The 20,141-nt window shown below is 41.2% G+C and overlaps 1 protein-coding gene across 2 annotated transcripts in view; it reads left to right on the top strand.

Moving 5' to 3' along the window:
* nptnb (neuroplastin b) overlaps positions 1-19,453 on the top strand; it is a 31,713-nt gene extending 12,260 nt beyond the window's left edge. Inside the window, exons 2-9 of one of the 2 annotated variants that reach the window (XM_062420352.1) lie at positions 972-1,319; positions 5,281-5,455; positions 6,808-6,902; positions 13,299-13,432; positions 13,623-13,896; positions 18,510-18,531; positions 18,644-18,717; positions 18,808-19,453. In XM_062420352.1, coding sequence (XP_062276336.1) covers positions 972-1,319; positions 5,281-5,455; positions 6,808-6,902; positions 13,299-13,432; positions 13,623-13,896; positions 18,510-18,531; positions 18,644-18,704 — 1,109 coding nt within the window. In that variant the 3' untranslated portion in view covers positions 18,705-18,717; positions 18,808-19,453. The remainder of the gene's footprint in view (positions 1-971; positions 1,320-5,280; positions 5,456-6,807; positions 6,903-13,298; positions 13,433-13,622; positions 13,897-18,509; positions 18,532-18,643; positions 18,718-18,807) is intronic. The other variant, XM_062420360.1, reaches the window with a different exon arrangement.
* The last annotated feature ends 688 nt before the right edge of the window (positions 19,454-20,141 follow it).

Genomic DNA, 20,141 nt, shown 5'->3' with positions numbered 1-20,141 from the left:
CTGAAGAAAAGTCCTTTTATCAAGTATTTTTTAAATTTGAGGAGTTGATGAAGAATATGAATAGGTTGATCTGTGTCATAAATCTCACTTGGAATTTATCCCATACGGTTGAGGGAGTCTCTGGAGCTAGAATGGAGGAAGATTGTCCTGTGAAGGGACAAAATAACATTTTAACGTAGAGAGGACTCTCACTTTACCATTGAAAGAATTTCATACCCAACGTAAATATACATTCAAGTCCTTGAGGTTACAGGTTATCGTTGACTGGGCTCAGAACCTTCTTCGGGCTTTCATAGATTTCACATTTGCAGAAGAGAAGGAAGGTGCTGGCTCTCCTACAAAACAAATGAATTTCCAAGCCGCTTTTTATTCAACACTAACAAACACATGGCACACTTGCGAGAAGTTTTTATTTCAATGAGGTCAAGTAGGAGTGGTGCCACTGATTGTTGCAACACAGTATGTTGGGGTTGGGTGATTGTTCACCTACTTGAAAAGGCTCTGATAAACAAACCGTTTGGAAACTGGCAGAGACTGATTAAACTCCAGAAGAATACTTAATAGTTCTTTTCCTTCATCATATATTCACTGAAAATTTTGTGAAATTTTAAGGAAAGATGTCAGGATGGATGTCAGGATGGAAACATGTACTGCTTTCAGTGTATTGTAATTAATGTTTACACCGTTTCTTCAAGCATTAGCTCATGAAAGGTTAAGTATGAGAGAGAAAGAGACACAAGACACCAGCCCTACTTACTACGATGAACATGGGACTGGTTGACTATGACTTTGTCTGACTTATCTTTTCATTTTTCACCTATCAATGATTTGAGGCTTGCTTCTTTTTCTTTTCATTTGCCTTTAATCACCCTCTCTTTTGTTTGTATGTACTATGATCCCACTTAATTTGCTTCTCTATCCCTCTTCTACCGTTTCCTTCCCTGCAATCCTGATACACTTTTCCTCTCCAGCTGGGTTTGTGAAGTCGCCAATGTCTGAGACTAAGCTTACGGGGGACACCTTTGAGCTGTACTGCGACGTGGTGGGTAACCCCACTCCAGAGATCCAGTGGTGGTATGCCGAGATCAACCGAGCCGACTCCTTCAAGCAGCTGTGGGACGGAGCCCGCAAGCGCCGGGTATCTATCAACACGGCTTACGGTGCCAATGGGGTTAGTGTGCTTGGCATCACTCGCCTCACACTGGAGGACTCTGGGACCTATGAGTGCCGGGCCAGCAACGACCCCAAGCGCAATGACCTCCGACAAAACCCTGCCATCACCTGGATCCGTGCTCAGGCCACCATTTCGGTGCTACAGAGTGAGTGGTCTATGTCCTGTAGTACCTAGATGGTGAATGAACTACTAATGCCCTGTCCTAATCACTCTTACCTGTAAAACCTCTCAAGAGCCCTCCCTCCCCAGCGGTCACTGGCCAGGCAAAAATAAAACAAACACCAACCATGTTATTCTTTTTATTTAAAAAAAAAAAAAGTTTTAATATAAAAATATTCTGTCTGAATCCCTTGTGCCAGTGTTGCATTTGTATTTTAATTCCATTATTTTAAAATTTGGATTAATTATTTGGTTTGATAAATATTTATTTTCTACTGAACTCAGAAACTCCCTGTCTCTCCCAAAATCACTTAAGCCCCTTGTTATAAATAACCACAAACCCAGGAACTTTACTCGGCCTCTATCTGCATTTCCCTCTTTCCTTCTACACCAAACCTTTGCTGTCTCATGTGTCCTTTTGCAATATTCTGATTATCTTTTTCTCTGTATCCTAGTTTTACCCAATCCCTATTCCTGGGTTTATTTGTGATAGTCTCTAGTGTTGCATGGATTGTTTTATTTACTTCAAAGCCCTGCCTGCTAAATGCAGCTTTTGATTTGGCTTTCTCACTCTGGGCAAAGTGTAAATGCGACTGTAAGAAGACACAAGGAAGGATCCCATGAGGTGTAAAAGAGTGAGTCCTGCTGTCAACTCGTTGGTGATAAAAGCAATAATTTATTACTTTCAAATTTGTGTGTGGTAATCCAATAAAGGATAAGACCACATGAGGGCCCTGAGTGTCTCATTTCTCTTTCAGATGAGACACAGATTTGTCTTACTTAAAACAATCTGTGGACTTTCCTGTGCATTGTGTAACCTTGTGCCTTCTCAGCCATTAAGCGTGTGACTGTGAATCAGTAATGACATTATATCCTTTAACCCTCTGCTCTGTGCACACAAACATTCAAACAAAGTGAAATTCAACTGGACCCTTCTAATCTGTGCATGCTTCAGTGCGCTGCCCACTGGAGCACAGCGTTATGTGGAATGTTAGTCATAGTGAAGCTCTCGGAGAAGCTTAGAGGAGTCTGATCCTTGATGGCTCTTCAGATTGGACTGACAAATTTTGATGTCTGTGTGAGCGCAATTTAAATAGGTGTGGGCGCTGATGCAATTTAAACTTAAAAGAAGTGCAATGGACAGCGACAGTTGACGTATTTACTTGTTTCCTACTTTTCTTTAAAAAAAATCAAACGTGCAATTCAAATCCTTACTCAATATATTCTGTCATTACTGAGGAGTAAATGTTCTTTGCATATACATGTAATATTTAAGTTATTACATGTATATAACAGGCTATACATCGTAGCCCATATATAGTTTGTAGCTGGGGGAACATGCTGAAGTCTGAATGCCTTGCTGGCCTTCTAGTTTTGCTTAATTTAGTTTGTGAATTGCTCCAAATCAATATACCCTAAATCAGTGTATATATGCAATAATTCATTTCCATTATAAAGGTTTGTAATAACTACTCTTTTTGACATTTGGATTTACAAGTAATTTCAGTTTTAATGTTGAATTTTCCAAAAAACATGCATGCATGGATTAAATCTACCAGAGATCTTTTTAACATGTGCTTTCTACGTGTTTAAAGTGATGCTCAGTCTTTCTTTTGAGTTTGAAACCATCAAAAAGTTTACAGTTTTCTTAATAAAAGAATAGTACTATTTTCGAAAAAATAGGCTTATTCGCTTTCTTTCCAAGAGTTAGATGAGAAGTGATACCACTCTCATGTTTGTACAGTAAATATGAAGGAGTTAGCTTAGCATACAGACTGTAAACAGTGGGAAACAGGTAGCCTGGCTCTGTCCAAAGAGTACAAATGTGCACCTAAAGCTCTAATTGCCCTAGAGTATCTCGTTTGTTTGATCTGTATAAAAACTGAAGTGTGAAAAAGACATGTTTTGGTTTTCAAGGGAATATTTCAGTCTATTTCTTGGCTAACAGTTGTGATTTCCTATAGCCAGGCTAGCTGTTTCCACCTATTTTCAGTAACTTTGCAATGCTAAGCTGGCTGGCTGCCCGCTGTTAACTTCATATTTATCATATATCTATGTACATATATATAAAACTTGTCACATGTCACTTTTCAAGTCTACAAGTGATACATTTTTCATACTATAACGCATACACACATTTTGTGTGGAGTGTCACTTTAACTGTTTACAGTGATCTCTGTGGATTTTGAGAGTAAAGACATGTTTGTGTGACTTTGCTTTTTTGTTATGTTAGTATGGAACTACTACTTTTTGCTTTGCAAAGTAATACAAATATGTGTTATTCTAATGGACATGAGTATGTGTTGGAAAATGCATATCCTTATAAAGTATATGTGGTATAAATCATTTAGCTCAACCACGCGCTCAGGAGGCCCACAGTTTCTGGCTCTTATTGAAGTATAATTTGGAACAATGTCATAATTAGAGACCTATTTACAGTGACATAATACTGCAAGTCTTACCAAGTTGTTGCCAAGTTTAATTGATTTCATATGATGTCATAAATTACTAGCTGATGTAAAGGAGAAAAAAATATAGGAAATAATTTAAAAAGTAGGATCCCTCATTATGTAATTTTTATCAGTTAATGGGATACAATGTCAGTCTAAATGCACCATTATTAGATTGTATTATTAGTGTATCAGCAAGAGGAAAGGGGGGTATCTGGCTTCCATACATCTTTTAGAGCAACATTTTATATCTGGTTACATTCTGATATGGAGATATATTATCCAGCAGTTACCATATTTTAAGTTGTGACAAGGTGTCCTACAAACAACCTTCTGGTTAAATTGCCTGTGGACCACTGTGCCGTGTTTGCTAAATATTAATTTATGTACCTCATGTTGTGTGTGTACGCATGTCTCGAAGATACTATTAATAGTACATGTGGTTGTGCTTGTTGGGGTAGAGAGAGATGTACAGGGGGAGGGGAGACATATCCCCTTAGCAAGTGAATATACAGAACTGCAGAAAGAAGGTGCCATGACTGCTAATAGAAGTCACTTGCCAATATTCTAAGTGACCCTTCTTACCCTTTCCTCCCTTTTGCCTTGCTAGTGGCCTTGAAGCAGCAGCAACCAGTAGTAGGATTATGATGCTGCTCCTCTTTGCTCCTCCCCTCGGGGGCTCCATCGTTGCCATGGTTGGCCCGCCCTAGTGGAGGAGATGGAGGAGGAGGAAGGGCAGGAGGCTTCCTGCTTACTACTACTCATGGCAAAGCAAAGCTCGGTCTGAGATAACACTGCTTCCCTGAATGTCCTTGAGAACTGGACCCTGGTATTGCGTAGTAATTTAGAGGGTGAAGCAATTTAGGCAACCATCCAGCAGTAATGTCAAATTTTAATGGTATGCTCGATGTTATATTCTCCCAAATATGTCTCATTTTACCTCAATATTCTGATGACATTTACATGCAAGCTTCTGTTACAATGAAACACTTACTTTATCAGCTATATCATATTCTGACAGATGTTCTTCTGCAGACTGTGTGACAGCAGTATTCAGATGTTTTTTTTCCATAAATACAATGCTATAACTGAGGAATGTAATATTTGATTATCTTTGATTGTCTGTGTTTGTCTAAAACACAGATATTTTGGTAGTGGTTACTTTAGTACTCCTAATATGGATGAAGCATTAATATGTATTATTTAATCAGTCATTTTAAGCACTCCAATTCTCAGCTTCGTCCAAAAATATCACTCAATTATTCTGTTATAACACTATAAACACAACTGGTTGACACAAGGTATTCCAGCTGTTTGATCTTCTTATGTCTTTTGGTTGTTTGTTGCGTGCGCTTTTGTCTTCACTTTATAGACACCCACCTACACAGATCGTATAAAAACAGCATACAGCCTACAGCTACTACAGCATGGGAGGAAGCATTAAAACAGCATTGAGCCCCAGTTCTGTGAAAAGGTTTGACTGTCTCTGTTTTCCAGAACCAAAGATCAATGCCTCTGGTCCGATCATCCTGTCAGCGGACAGCTATGGCACACCCGTTACCCTTCTATGTAACCTCACCACTGCCCACACTCCCCACAAAGAAAGCTTCTGGATGAAGAATGGACAGGAGATCTCTAATACAAGAACAGAGCACAGGAACACATCTTACAGGTGACAAACAGCTTAGGAGAGAGGACAATGCAGACAATAAGTGCTCCCAGTGACTGAAAGTGAAATACGTGTCTATAATTTATCTTAATGCTTCATGCAAAATAGAAGTGGCTATGCAAGCAAAAAGCACAGCTGAGGTAATGTTGCATAGTCATATATCTGACTCAACAGAGGGCGTCTAGCAGGATTCTTGTCAGAAAATAATGGTGAACTTGACATTGTTAGGACAAAGGGAGTACACTGATTGGGTTTCAGTTTGAAATGAGAGTCATGTTCCCATTTTCAGAAATGGTAACCAAAGGTTTGTTTCTCTGCTAGGCTTACTAACTATAGATACTTGCTTGAAAGTGGATCAGACCACAGACCAGTGTTGCAAACGTTCTTATTCTCAGTGGTAAATGTGTATGCTAGCCGAGACATTTTCTATAGATGTGGAGGAAACCAGAAGTCAATGAACTATGAACACCTATTTATTTCAAGTAGTATACCAAACCTGTCATTTTGCTCTTGTAGCTGACAAAATACTATCTATTTCTCTACGTAGTTCATGATGCAACATTCAACAAATGTATGTATGTATATATATATATATGTGACACATTTTATTATTTTATTATTCTACTTTTTCTAGCAAACTACTATAAATATCAGTGCATTGTACTGTATCTCATAAGTACAAGTGCATGGTTCAGATGATTTTTTGCTTTAAGTAAAGTGTGATACACTGAAACAAGCACAAATGATTCAGAGCGTATTAGGAACACTGCTGAATTTGGTACCCTATTTAAAATATCTCAGGACTGCTGCTGATTAAGATCAATACTGAGGCATTTTTCTGACATTCTCATCCATTGAATTTTCAAAAAATGATGCAACATATCATAATATGCCTTAAACCAATACCTGTGCATCTAACAAGAAATGAAAAATGATATCATAGCCTCAAGTACCAACTAGTCGTTAGTTCCTGCTGTCATACACTATAACCACTGGAGCACAAAGCTACTGTCGCCCCTGTAGACATACCACAGACTCTCCCTAGCCACAAGATAAGACCAATTGGTCACTTCCTTGTCACATTACATCAGTGATACTCTGAAGAATACAGCTAAAATGCCTGTAGTGCCCTTCCCCGCAAAATGCAGAGCTGCTGTTCTGTAATATAACAGCATAATGCCAACATTTTGTCTCTCATGGGCTCAGAGGTCCTCTAGGCCCTCACTGCTATAGTCCCAACTAATTACTGGAGTTAAGCTTAAAATTAGTGGACTTTATTTACTTGACTACTTACAATGCATGTGACAAGTAAGTTAAGGTTATGGAATAAGTTGGTGTTTTGTGTTTTGTTGCAGAATCAATAAACCACGGGCAGATGATTCTGGGGAATACAAGTGTGTTTACACATTTGACTACGCACCAAATGCTAATGCTACAATTGAAGTAAAAGGTAAGATTGCTCTGTGACATGAAACAACTGAACTTTTGTCTTCTGATCAAAAAATGTTAATGTACAACACGGAACTCATTAGATTGTGTAAAACTCCTGGCTTTAATTTGAGTTTTTACCATGTCATCTGCGGTTTTCCAAAGGTGTCATAGACAAGTTAATCATCTAAAGCTGAGTGCAGAGAGTCCTTGATGACAAAGATGTTTGAATTAATCCGGTGCAGTGGTGATGACAAGGAGCATTCCTAAGGCTGTTGTCACTCTTGGCTTTCACTGAGATTGCAGTCTGGCAAAAATGGACAGGCATTGCACATGTTCACAAAACATGAAAACACAAGACTATTGAGGCATCCTTACACACTTACATAAAAATTGAATTAAACTAATGATTTCAAGTCTGTAGATTATTACATTTTTCCATGGTATAGAACTCAAATTGTAATTAAAGACTTCAGTAATGAAATTCAACGTGAACAGTCTCTGTAATGGCTATAAAGCTAACCAAAGACCTAATGTGTTGGTTTCATACAAGCTGACAGCGAAGCCATCAACTTGAATAAGGAATCCTCTCTGAGAAAGGGCAAGTGAAACCCTGTTCAAGAGAAGCTTGCCCGTGTGTAGTGTGTAAGCCAATTTGCTGTGGCATGGCTATGGTGCATACTCAACATGCCGTGCCTCCTATTCCGCGGCTGTCTTAAAGCGCTGCCTGATTGCGTAACATGGGTGATGACCGTGTGTGTTCTGCTTTCACTGGATTGTGAGATGACGGGACTCATCGCCATTCAAACTGAAGCGTTCTAGCCATCACCAGACTGCAGGCCTATGACTGCTGAGGCTTGCTATCTGTCCTCTGGAGAAAAACTAAACTGATGATGCATGATTTTGTCCTTTAATAATTGAACTACATTTAAAAAAAAAAAAAAAAAAGATATTTAAATAACAATGTTTTTACTTGAAGAGTAGGAATCTTTGCAGGATCTAAACAAAGCATTAAATGCTCTTGTGATTTTCTAGAGGTGTTTGAGATCTTTTATGACCCAGGTAGCAAGCCCACTGTTATGCTAGCCAGCTTTGCACTGCGCTTCTGGCAGCAGTTCACTGAGATCCCTCGCCTACAGTGTCCTTGGCACACTCATTCTTGCAGGACTCAGCTCAGAGGCAACAGATGGAGGGTTCTGTGATGTTGTAGGATTAAGGCTCTGAATCCGGTCCCAGCCATCTCTGTGGCAGGAGGGGACTTTATTGTCTGTGATACTAAGCTTACCACGGATACATATTTGGTACCTTATATTTCTCAAACTGCAGTTAATTTCAAGCACATGTCTCTATGAAATTTTGCATATTGATAATATAACATCATCCTTAAAAAAATCAGTCTAAATTTGTATAATTTTTTTAAAAATCCTCACAATAACAAAATTAAGCTACTTCTACACTTCAGTAAAATGCGGGAAGCGACTAATAAAGGATATGATTTAATGGTTCTTTAACATCTGATGTCACCTTAATCAGCTTTTTTCTCTTCTTTCTGACAGCTTTGACCTTGATCCTCCTCACACATTGCTCTCACATTTATTCAGCGTCACATTACCTCTGTCTAGCACAAACAGATTAATAATCGCAGGAGTATGAAATGGAGGTTTCTGCCCGTTTTAGCACCACTCTGAGGGTTGTCTCTGCGCTGTCAGTCACTGACATAATGCAGCCAGGATAAGGCACAAATGAGCTTGGCCACTCCCCCTGCTAAGGGAGCACGTGTGAGCCATAATTAGAGTGGAGTGATGTCACCAAAGAGCTCAGACCTCTCCTGCTCTATTATCCATGTGCAGCTGAAAAATGCTCACTCCAGGCCTCTACCTTATCCTGCTTAATTGCATGGAAGGAATTATTGTAATTTTGAGGATTAGTGGAAAAGCAGGAACAGTTATCTTCCTGATGCTGTGCTGAGTTAAATGGAGAGTCTGCATCTCACCTCTGTTCCATTGATGGAGCAGTTTGACTTGGCATCTGTTGCAGCGTTTTATCCCATATGCCTACATTTATTTAATTCATAATCTTTGTGTTGCATTTTCATCCTCAGTGCATTCATTAATCAGAGCCAATTTACACCGTTTTCCTTTGGCTCAATGTCTCTTTTATGGAATTCACTTTGGAAATATTATGAATGAGAACATCTGGAGACTTTCATATCATACTGATCTCCCTCTTCCATGACTTCATTATGAATTGTGCTGAAATGTTTTACTTTTTTGTTTCCAGAGTGACATTCCCCATTGCAGGTGTTGGGTAGAGGGGGTATTGGTGCTCACAAAATAAATTCACATCCAAAACTGCACTTTTTATCAAGAGCCGTATGAAAATGTATTTCATCTATCTTTCTGATAAAATGAGAAGTCATCCTGGGCTATTATGTGTATATTTTAAGATAAACTGATATGTACTTCTTAAAAATAGTAATATCTTCCACCACAAGAAAACAACAAAACAAAAAAAACACAATAGAAACATAATACCAGTTTATTTTAGGGTTGTTATTTTGTAAGCATTCAGCAAATACAGCCCCCCATGAGCTTTTGACAGCAAGTGTGTCAATGACTCATGGGAGCTGTAGTTTTGACAGCTAAAAAAAATTGTGATGTCTTAAAATGATTGGGTGTTAAAACTGTATTACCAATTACACTAGTAAAAAATCCATCCATCTTCTTTCCGCTTATCCGGGGTCGGGTCGCGGGGGCAGCAGCCTAAGCAGGGAAACCCAGACTTCCCTCTCCCCAGCCACTTCGTCCAGCTCTTCCCGGGGGATCCCGAGGCGTTCCCAGGCCAGCCGAGAGACATAGTCTCTCCAGCGTGTCCTGGGTCTTCCCCGGGGTCTCCTACCGGTGGGACGTGCCCTGAACACCTCACCCGGGAGGCGTCCGGGAGGCATCCTAACTAGATGCCCGAGCCACCTCATCTGGCTCTTCTCAACGCGGAGGAGCAGCGGGTCTACTCCGAGCTCCTCCCGGATGGCCGAGCTTCTCACCCTATCTCTAAGGGAGAGCCCAGCCACCCTACGGAGGAAGCTCATTTCGGCCGCTTGTACCCGCGATCTCGTTCTTTCGGTCACTACCCAAAGCTCATGACCATAGGTGAGGGTAGGAACGAAGATCGACTGGTTCACCACGACGGATCTGTGCAGAGCCCGCATTACTGCAGACGCCGCACCGATCCGCCTGTCGATCTCCCGCTCCATCCTTCCCTCACTCGTGAACAAGATCCCGAGGTACTTGAACTCCTCCACTTGGGGCAGGATCTCATCTCCGACCCGAAGGGTGCACTCCACCCTTTTCCGGCTGAGGACCATGGACTCGGATTTGGAGGTGCTGATTCTCATCCCGGCCGCTTCACACTCGGCGGCGAACCGATCCAGTGAGAGTTGGAGGTCACGGTCTGATGAAGCCAACAGGACCACATCATCTGCAAAAAGCAGTGACCCAATCCTGAGGTCACCAAACCGGAACCCCTCAACGCCCTGGCTGCGCCTAGAAATCCTGTCCATAAAAATTATGAACAGGATCGGTGACAAAGGGCAGCCCTGGCGGAGTCCAACCCCCACCGGAAACGAGTCCGACTTACTACCAGCTATGCGGACCAAGCTCTGACACCGGTTGTACAGGGAACGGACGGCCTGTATCAGGGGGTCCGATACCCCGTACTCCCGGAGAACCCCCCACAGGACCCCCCGAGGGACACGGTCGAATGCCTTTTCCAAGTCCACAAAGCACATGTGGACTGGTTGGGCAAACTCCCATGCACCCTCAAGGATCCTGCAGAGGGTGTAGAGCTGGTCCACAGTTCCACGACCCGGACGAAAACCACATTGCTCCTCCTGAATCCGAGGTTCGACTATCCGACGGACCCTCCTCTCCAGTACCCCCGAATAGACCTTACCAGGGAGGCTGAGGAGTGTGATCCCCCTATAGTTGGAACACACCCTCCGGTCCCCCTTCTTAAAAAGAGGGACCACCACCCCAGTTTGCCAATCCAGAGGCACTGCCCCCGATGTCCACGCGATGTTGCAGAGTCGTGTCAACCATGACAGCCCCACAACATCCAGGGCCTTGAGGAACTCCGGGCGGATCTCATCCACCCCCGGGGCCTTGCCACCGAGGAGCTTCTTGACCACCTCGGCGACCTCAGCCCCAGAGATAGGAGAGCCCACACCCGGGTCCCCAGGCCCTGCTTCCTTACCGGAAGGCGTGTCGGTGGGATTGAGGAGGTCTTCGAAGTATTCCTTCCACCGATCCACGACGTCCCGAGTCGAGGTCAGCAGGGCACCGTCACCCCCATACACAGTATTGACGGTGCACTGCTTCCCCCTCCTGAGACGCCGGATGGTGGTCCAGAACCTCTTCGAAGCCGTCCGGAAGTCGTTCTCCATGGCCTCACCGAACTCCTCCCATGTCCGGGTTTTTGCCTCAGCGACCGCCGCAGCCGCCCCCCGCTTGGCCTGCCGGTACCTGCCTGCTGCCTCCGGAGTCCCACAGGCCAAAAAGGCCCTATAGGACTCCTTCTTCAGCGTGACGGCATCCCTCACCGCCGGTGTCCACCAGCGGGTTCGGGTATTGCCGCCACGACAGGCACCGACCACCTTGCGGCCACAGGACCGGTCGGCCGCCTTGACAATGGAGGCGCGGAACATGGCCCACTCGGACTCAATGTCCCTCGCCTCCCCCGGTACATGGTCAAAGTTCTCCCGGAGGTGGGAATTGAAGCTCTCTCTGACAGGAGACTCTGCCAGACGTTCCCAGCAGACCCTCACAATGCGTTTAGGTCTGCCAGGTCTGACCGGCATCCTCCCCCACCATCGGAGCCAACTCACCACCAGGTGGTGATCAGTTGACAGCTCCGCCCCTCTCTTTGCCCGAGTGTCCAAGACATGCGGCCGCAAGTCCGACGACACGACTACAAAGTCAATCATCGAACTGCGGCCTAGGGTGTCCTGGTGCCAAGTGCACATATGGACACCCTTATGCTTGAACATGGTGTTTGTTATGGACAATCTGTGACGAGCACAGAAGTCCAATAACAAAACACCGCTCGGGTTCAGATTGGGGGGGCCGTTCCTCCCAATCACACCCTTCCAGGTCTCACTGTCGCTGCCAACGTGAGCGTTGAAGTCCCCCAGCAGAATGATGGAATCCCCAGAGGGAGCACTTTCCAGCACCCCCTCCAAGGAGTCCAGAAAGGGTGGATACTCTGAACTGCTGTTTGGGCCATAGGCACAAACAACAGTCAGGATCCGTCCCCCCACCCGTAGGCGGAGGGAGGCTACCCTTTCATCCACTGGGGTAAACTCCAACATACAGGCGCCAAGCCGAGGGGCAATAAGTATTGCCACCCCTGCCCGGCGCCTTTCACCAATGGCAACTCCAGAGTGGACGAGAGTCCAACCCCTCTCGAGAAGACTGGTTCCAGAGCCCTTGCTATGCGTCGAGGTGAGGCCGACTATGTCTAGTTGGAACTTCTCAACCTCGCGCACCAGCTCAGGCTCCTTCCCCGCCAGAGAGGTGACATTCCACGTCCCTAGAGCTAGCTTCTGCAGCCGAGGATCGGACCGCCAAGGTCCCCGCCTTCGGCTGCTGCCCAGCTCACACTGCACCCGACCCCTTTGGCCCCTCCTACGGGTGGTGAGCCCACGGGAAGGGGGTCCCACGTTGCCTCTTCGGGCTGTGCCCGGCCGGGCCCCATGGGTGCAGGCCCGGCCACCAGGCGCTCGCCATCGAGCCCCCTCCCCAGGCCTGGCTCCAGGGGGGGGCCCCGGTGACCCGCGTCCGGGCAGGGGAAACGAGGTTCCATTTAAATTAATCATCATAAGGGGTTTTTGTGAGCTACGCTTTGTCTGGTCCCTCCCCCCGGACCTGTTTGCCTTGGGTGACCCTACCAGGGGCATAAAGCCCCCGACAACGGAGCTCCTGGGGTCATTGGGACACTCAAACCCCTCCACCACGATAAGGTAGTAGCTCAGGGAGGGGGAGTAGCTCAGGGAGCTACTTAGTAAAAAATTGGATTCTTTTTTTTGGGCTGATTTAAAAAACCCTAAAAGAAGAAAAATAGTCCAGAAACATAATACAACACAAATTCAATAACTTGCGTGAGATACTGAATGAAGTCATGTGACTTAAACTAAATGATGCAATGTGATGTGTAATGTATTTTTTTTTGAAAGTATCACTGCTTCAGTGAATCAACCCAGCTATGGAGAATCTTAATTGCATCCTTTTCTCTTACACAGACAGCTAATCATGCTTTCCTTACTCATGCCATCTGGTAGGAGTTAAAACGTTCCTTTGGATGTCTCATTTCTGCCAACTTAGCTGCAACTGATCAATTTTATTTATTTATTTTACCTTTTCAGCAAAACCTCATATCACTGGCCACAAGCGAAGTGAAAATAAAAACGAGGGGGAAAATGCAATGCTTTACTGCAAGTCTGTTGGTTACCCACATCCCACCTGGACATGGCATATAGTGGATGGAACATCCTACAAGGTATATGTATATACTGCATTTATAAATATAGTATAAAATACAAGAGAAAAAGACAGATTTAGATGTTGAATAGATTGACAAGAGAGATGGCATGTGTACAGTGTCTATTCCCCAAATTAAACATTTTTACCCCCCCCCCCCTCCACACACACATTTTAATTAACTTTGAGATATTATCATTGTGTTCCAGGATATTGACAACTCCACTGGACGCTTCTTCATCACTAATAGAGACAACTACACCGAGCTCAACATAATAAACCTGGAGAGAGAGAACGATCCGGGAAAATACGAATGCAATGCCACTAATGTGATTGGGACCACTGTTGAGATCACTATCCTACGGGTGCGAAGCAATCTTGCACCGCTTTGGCCATTCCTGGGTGTGCTAGCAGAAATTATAATCCTAGTAGTCATCATCGTTGTGTATGAGAAACGCAAGAGGCCAGATGACATTATTGATGGTAAGAAAACTTTCACTTTGTTACTCGCAGTATGCTGTAATAAACCATGAAAGTAGTTTTATGTTTGAATTACAGTACACCACTTCCAAACAATGGTGATATTCAGTGTGTTTGGTCTGGAGTCTGATCGTTGCTTTAAAAACATTACACTATTTTTAATACATTACTGTAAGTACATGTAGTATACAAACTGTACTGACACTACTAAGAAGTAAAGCTAATGAATAATTATGGTTGGTTTGCTTTTAAGTGTCAGATTAGAAATTTCAGCAACTACAAATAGTGTCCAGTCATTTCTTTTTCCAGAAGGACTGGATCCAACATTACGGTCAAATGTCATGATGAGAGGAGCTTGCCAGATCTGTAGTGGCCAACTGACTATCAAAGGACTTGCCTCCTTGGCTCTTGAGTGGTGTGGCAAAAGGAGAAAGGAAGGACATTGTCACATATAAGTCACACATTGCACATATTAGATGCATGCAAACATGACCTTTACAGATTCACATTAGGTTAACAACAGGGGTCCCACAGCTAACCTTTCCAAGAGTTGGCTCTTTGTGTTTCGTGCTAATGGCAATGGTAACAGCACATTTGTTTCCATAATGATAGCAGAATAAGAATGCATATAAACATGTGGGTTTAGCAGCATGTATAGCTACGTGCTGGTAAACCCACATATCAGTCCCAATATATAACTGAATTGGTTACTATTCTTTTCCTCCTTCTTTCCAAATGGCAACATAATCTAAATGGGTGGTAAGTGAGAGATTCTGCATGGTTCCAGAGATTTTTTTTCCTGTCAATTTCTATGTTTTTACGAGCCTACAGTCCATCCAAACACATGGCCTTTTTTTCCTTTTGCTTATGAGATTAACATTGATTAAGTTAACGTTTATACCAATTACGGTGAAATGAAAATGTATCTCTATTCATTTCACTGCTATTCGACCGAATCCATATAATGCAACTTCTTTTCATTTTATAGTTTAGGCATGGATTCAAGAGCCATAATCCTAAACCATATTAAAAGCCCAAGCAAGATTCTTTTTACCACATAAATCACAACTATATTTACAGATATAAAGAAGTTCGAGTTATAGATTAAAAAAAAGGTTTAGTATTTCTCAACTGATCCTAATAGAAAATTCTGGCCTGTGTCATTATGTTTGCAGTCCTAATGCCACAGCTCAAACTCATCACTAGAATAAGACAAGTTTTAGCAAAAAGGTAGCAAATATATACAACTGATGGACATTCCACAATTTCAATATCAATTCAATTGAACTTTCACATATTCAAATCCAAACCCCCAACTTACATCCATTTAGTTACTGCATTTCACAATTATTAGGTTAACTGTGTATTATATAAATACTGTATGAGTATAATTTGATTTTATTATGAGATGAATATATTGTATATTGCATATGTTGCAGTATACGTGTTCAAATGATAGGAAATTAGTGGAAGATATGTATTTTGTATATTTCCCAACTTGGCATATGCAAGTAGCAAAATAATTTGAGCATTCCTACATCACACACACTGAGCTATGATCCGAAAGGTGCATTGTAGACAGGCAGGCATACACTAGCTTGCCCTACACCATTAAAGCTGTAAAACGCCCATAATTCAGTCTCTTATACTGACAGACTCACCCTGTACTAAAAAAGCTTCAGGGCCCAGTGGTGGCCAGTTGAGGTTACATGTAGGCATCAGCGGTTTGGGGCTGAACATTATGCCTAAATGTCAAAGCCACATCTAAGGGACAAAGAAATACTACACATAAAAACAGAATATAAACAATAATAAATCAATCAATATGGGAAAGATAATTAATTACATAAAGTATTAATTTCTGAAGAATGTCCAATTATTTTGTTCATTCTGTCATAGTGTTATTAGTTCATGCGTTTCTTTTTTATTTTGAAATCTGCTAAATATAGTAGCCCATGAGCGAGATCAGCCTTTGCATTTAACAAAAGAAATGGCCCATGCTTCAGGAGGCAGACAAAATCACGCGGTAAGAATGTGACAAGATGAAAATGTCTAGAAAGCCCAAAGGCATCTCCAGTCACCAAAGGTTCTGTCTGACCTTTACTCATGTGGTTTTGTCTTCTTTTTATTTTGGAATCAAACGTTAACACACTATACTAAAACCACAACAGCCTCCCCACTAATATGAATCACTTCAGCTGGGCAACAGCTGTACAATACAGTGCACAGTAATACAGACCAAAGAACGCTTCAGGGTACATCCTGCTTTTCATCCACTTTGTCCAAACATGTATTATTTACTCAGTAAAATGTGTAAGGAATATGAAGTAGATAAACTTGTTTTAGATGTCAATGTCTTAAACTGTTCACATGTAATGCTGTTTCTCCCATACGCCACCTGCGCTCCAGACAATCAGACTGTAAGGTTTAGGCTGACAGACTTAAATATATTCATAATTTAATGGGCTCCTAAATTAACAGATGTTTCAAATAATTAAGTATGAAGTATTATATGTACCAGAATCCATTTCTTAAATTAAAAAAATGTCATTAATTTTTAACCATTATTTAATGTTGAATTGATTGCTTTATTGAAGTTGTTCAGACACTATGGTGGTTAACAACATGTATTATGATCTGTTATTATCTATAATTGAATATATAAATTATATTGGTTTTATTCAAGATACATTAGTTAATCATATGACAATGTTGGTTTGTAAAAACTGTTAATTATTAAAAAATGATATAAAAAATAGAAACAAAACAAAGAAGCATACAGAGAAAAAATGCTTTACTACAATACTTATTTAAAATACAAACACACGCAGCTCAAGTACGCTCTATGCATGGCCTCTAGTTTGGTTTCATCTACCGGAAAAATGAAGCGATTAAGGTGGATTATATTTGCCATTCAAATCAGCAATGAGGACTCCCAGCTCACGATGCAGTCTCTCTAAATCTCCTTTTAGTATCCCGTATTCCCGGAGGTTTTGGCCCCTGTCTGCGCGCATTATGAATTCTGTTCTCTTGATGGCTTAGCTGTGTTTGAACACTTTTATACTCCACAACCAAGAGCTCTGAGGCAGAGGCTGACATTTCTATCCTGTGTTTCAAAACCAGTTGCTAAAATCCCAGATTTTGCTGTGTGATAATTTCGCTAAATAGCAGCTCACTTTATGAAACAACAGATATTTTAAGCTGGCACTTACAGTTTGATGTTACAGTGTGACAACCAATGTGATTGAATTGAATTACTGATTAGATTATCGATGTTCAAGTACTAGTCTCACACAGTAAACATCTGTCATTTGTGTGTTACATGTGCTTGCAAAGCCATTATGGTAAACATAGCCTTTGTGGTGTATACATATGAGGTGTGAAAACAGTGGGACATGCTGACAGATGTTCCTTCTCCAAGTGATCACAGAATCATGTTTTTTTGTCTTACATTATAACTACCATAATCTGCTCCATATTAATGCCATGGAATGCTGCTAATGCTGCTTATCTCAGACATGTAACTGCATGAAAATATCTCACTGTGATGGCAACTGACACATTTTCATCTGTATGCCAAACACCAACCACCTTGTCAACCCCAAGGCTGTGGGTTTCCAAACTAACTTGTCACTCAGTGCAGCAATATTCACTATTATCACCAGTTCCTCTTCTTTTAGTGTTTCGTAATGTTAGATCATGTATGTTATTTATTGCACTGCTGTCTTGTGAGAAACTATGACAATTTATGTGCGAGGAAATCATTGTTCAAAAATGTGTTTTTCAGGAATTTCATGTTGCTATTCTTAATTGAAATTAGTATTGAATGCAACAAAATATTAACCACTGTGTTCTGCAGGGAATTGGTAAAATCACTAGATGCTGAAAGACCCATGTTTTTATGCCAAATCAGTCACAATATCACACCCGTGTGCTAGACCCTTTGAAAATCACTATAAAATTGCTGAGTGTAATTAAGAGATGGTTTAACGTGAGCCATATGTACTGCTGCTACACATATGCTCAGTCTGAAATGAACAGAAACCCCATGAGATTCAGATGGCATATGAGGTTAAGTTTAGAATGTTTGGCAATAAAGTGTTCAATACATTTCAGTACTTCTACAAATATGTCACTGCTGACCATTTTCTCATGCTTGCAGTTGATATTTTTCTGAATGGGATTTTGCCACTTCCCAAGCATCCTTTAGTGCCCAAAACATTTGTTAATGAGAAAAAAAATAAGCTACAAAACGCAGTATCCTTGTCACTCCTGTGTGTGCTTAATGTTTTCCTTCTGAGTCTGTTTATTAGACACAGAGTTTGTGCATACAATGCTGTTCAGCAGCTGACTCACATGATGTCAGAGCTTCCCACCAGTGCACATGACTGTGCCACACCACGATTCAAAGCAATCTGTTCTCTCACAGAACAATAACATTTAGAGGATCTTATAACCCATTTCTAGTAAATTTCAAGTTTCTGGAACATATACACATAATTAGCAAAACAATACATACTAATTGCAGTAAAGACGAGGTATTTTCCTTTTACCTTCATCTTCCATTTGACTTCTGTGTTCTTTTTTCCCCCCTCTGTCCTCTCCTCGCATCAAAGATGATGAACCAGTTGGACCAATGTAAGTACATAAATATTCTCAAAACTACAAATACAATATAATTCATATTGAAATACTGTAATTTGAGTTACTATACATGTAGGTCACTAAATCATAACTGCTTCTTTCCTAGGAAAACAAATTCAACAAACAACCACAAGGACAAAAACATTCGCCAGAGGAATACAAAATAAGCAATTTACTCAAGTAAGTCTGTTGTAAGGGGTGGGGGCTAAATATAGAACTCACTGCAAGGATTATCCATAGTCACGCCTTCTCTTGATTTTTCCTTCACAGATGAGATGTCTAAACTGCAGTTTTGGCTACATGAAGGCATCAGAGGCAGGCACAAGCTCCAGGCAGGCACAAAAAAAAGCACATCTTGTCTCATTTTACGAGAAACAATATCAGCATAACACTGGCACAAAAAGAACATAATGGCTGTCTTAAGCATGCCTTATTCAGTCTTACGTGGAGATTTCAGGATGACGAATAATGACGAAAACCCGCACAAAAGGTGCACACATTTTTAATGTGCTGTTGATGTCTCCTTTATTAATTTTATCATGGTCCTCAGATGAGGTGATCCCTTTTGTATTACATATCATGTACAATGCATGCAAGATAATTACGCAATAGGATACTCAGAATAGACATCTTCTGTTGTTATCCCTGGTGTGGCTTTTTTTGCATCCAAAACTACCTTTTTTATTGAGTCATCCTTATCATTCATATATATATGTAGTGCCAGTCAGAAGTTTGGGACACACATACTCGTTCACTGACTGTGTCCAAACTTTTGACTGCTTTATTTATTAATATATATATCTATATATAACTATATATAGATATATCTATTCTTGAAATTTGTACAGCATATCATTGTAATTAAAATATGTTTGATTTTGTGACAAGAAGTCCAATTTTAACAGAACTTTTATTGTGAGGCAAGGGCTTCAATGACTGGCAGTATTTACATCTAATTGAGAGTGATTACAGAAAATGACTAATGTGTGTTTAACTATCTAAACAAAAATATGTGTATTATTTTTATCTTATTTTGAGAGTAACTTAGGTGTCTTGTATATGTTACAGTATGAGTGTTCAAATGATAGGAAATATGTGAAAGAAATATTTTTTTTATATTTCCCAATTTCATTAATTGATTTTTATTTTCTATTTTTTCTCTCTTTAACTGTATAGCATGGCTATAATCCTATGCAATATGTATTCTTAGATATATGGAGGGCAGTTTGTTTTACTCAGTGAAGCTTTAATATTGTGGGATCACTTGAAAGCTGGCATAGCAAAATTCACTGCTGTAGCTGCATGACTCCTCTTTCAATACAATGTATCAGTGTGTGTTGCGGTGGAAATGGACCTGCATTGAGGTGGGAACAGAGGGACCAGAGTATATAGCCACGATCAAACATAGTGAGACCAATATTTTTTTTCTGAATAAAAAGTTTAAAAATGAATCCAGATTTTTTTTTGGTATGTTTAATACCATTTGATGCATCCTCTTCAGGACATATATGATAACTACAAATGTGTAAAAACATAAACAAAAAAAAACATTAATAGTTCAGCAAACAAAACCTCCACCACCACCAGTCACTTCCTACACATAC

This window comes from Scomber scombrus, chromosome 1 (assembly GCF_963691925.1).
Source record: "Scomber scombrus chromosome 1, fScoSco1.1, whole genome shotgun sequence".
NCBI lineage: Eukaryota > Metazoa > Chordata > Actinopteri > Scombriformes > Scombridae > Scomber > Scomber scombrus.
This window is presented reverse-complemented; position numbering and strand designations above follow the sequence as displayed.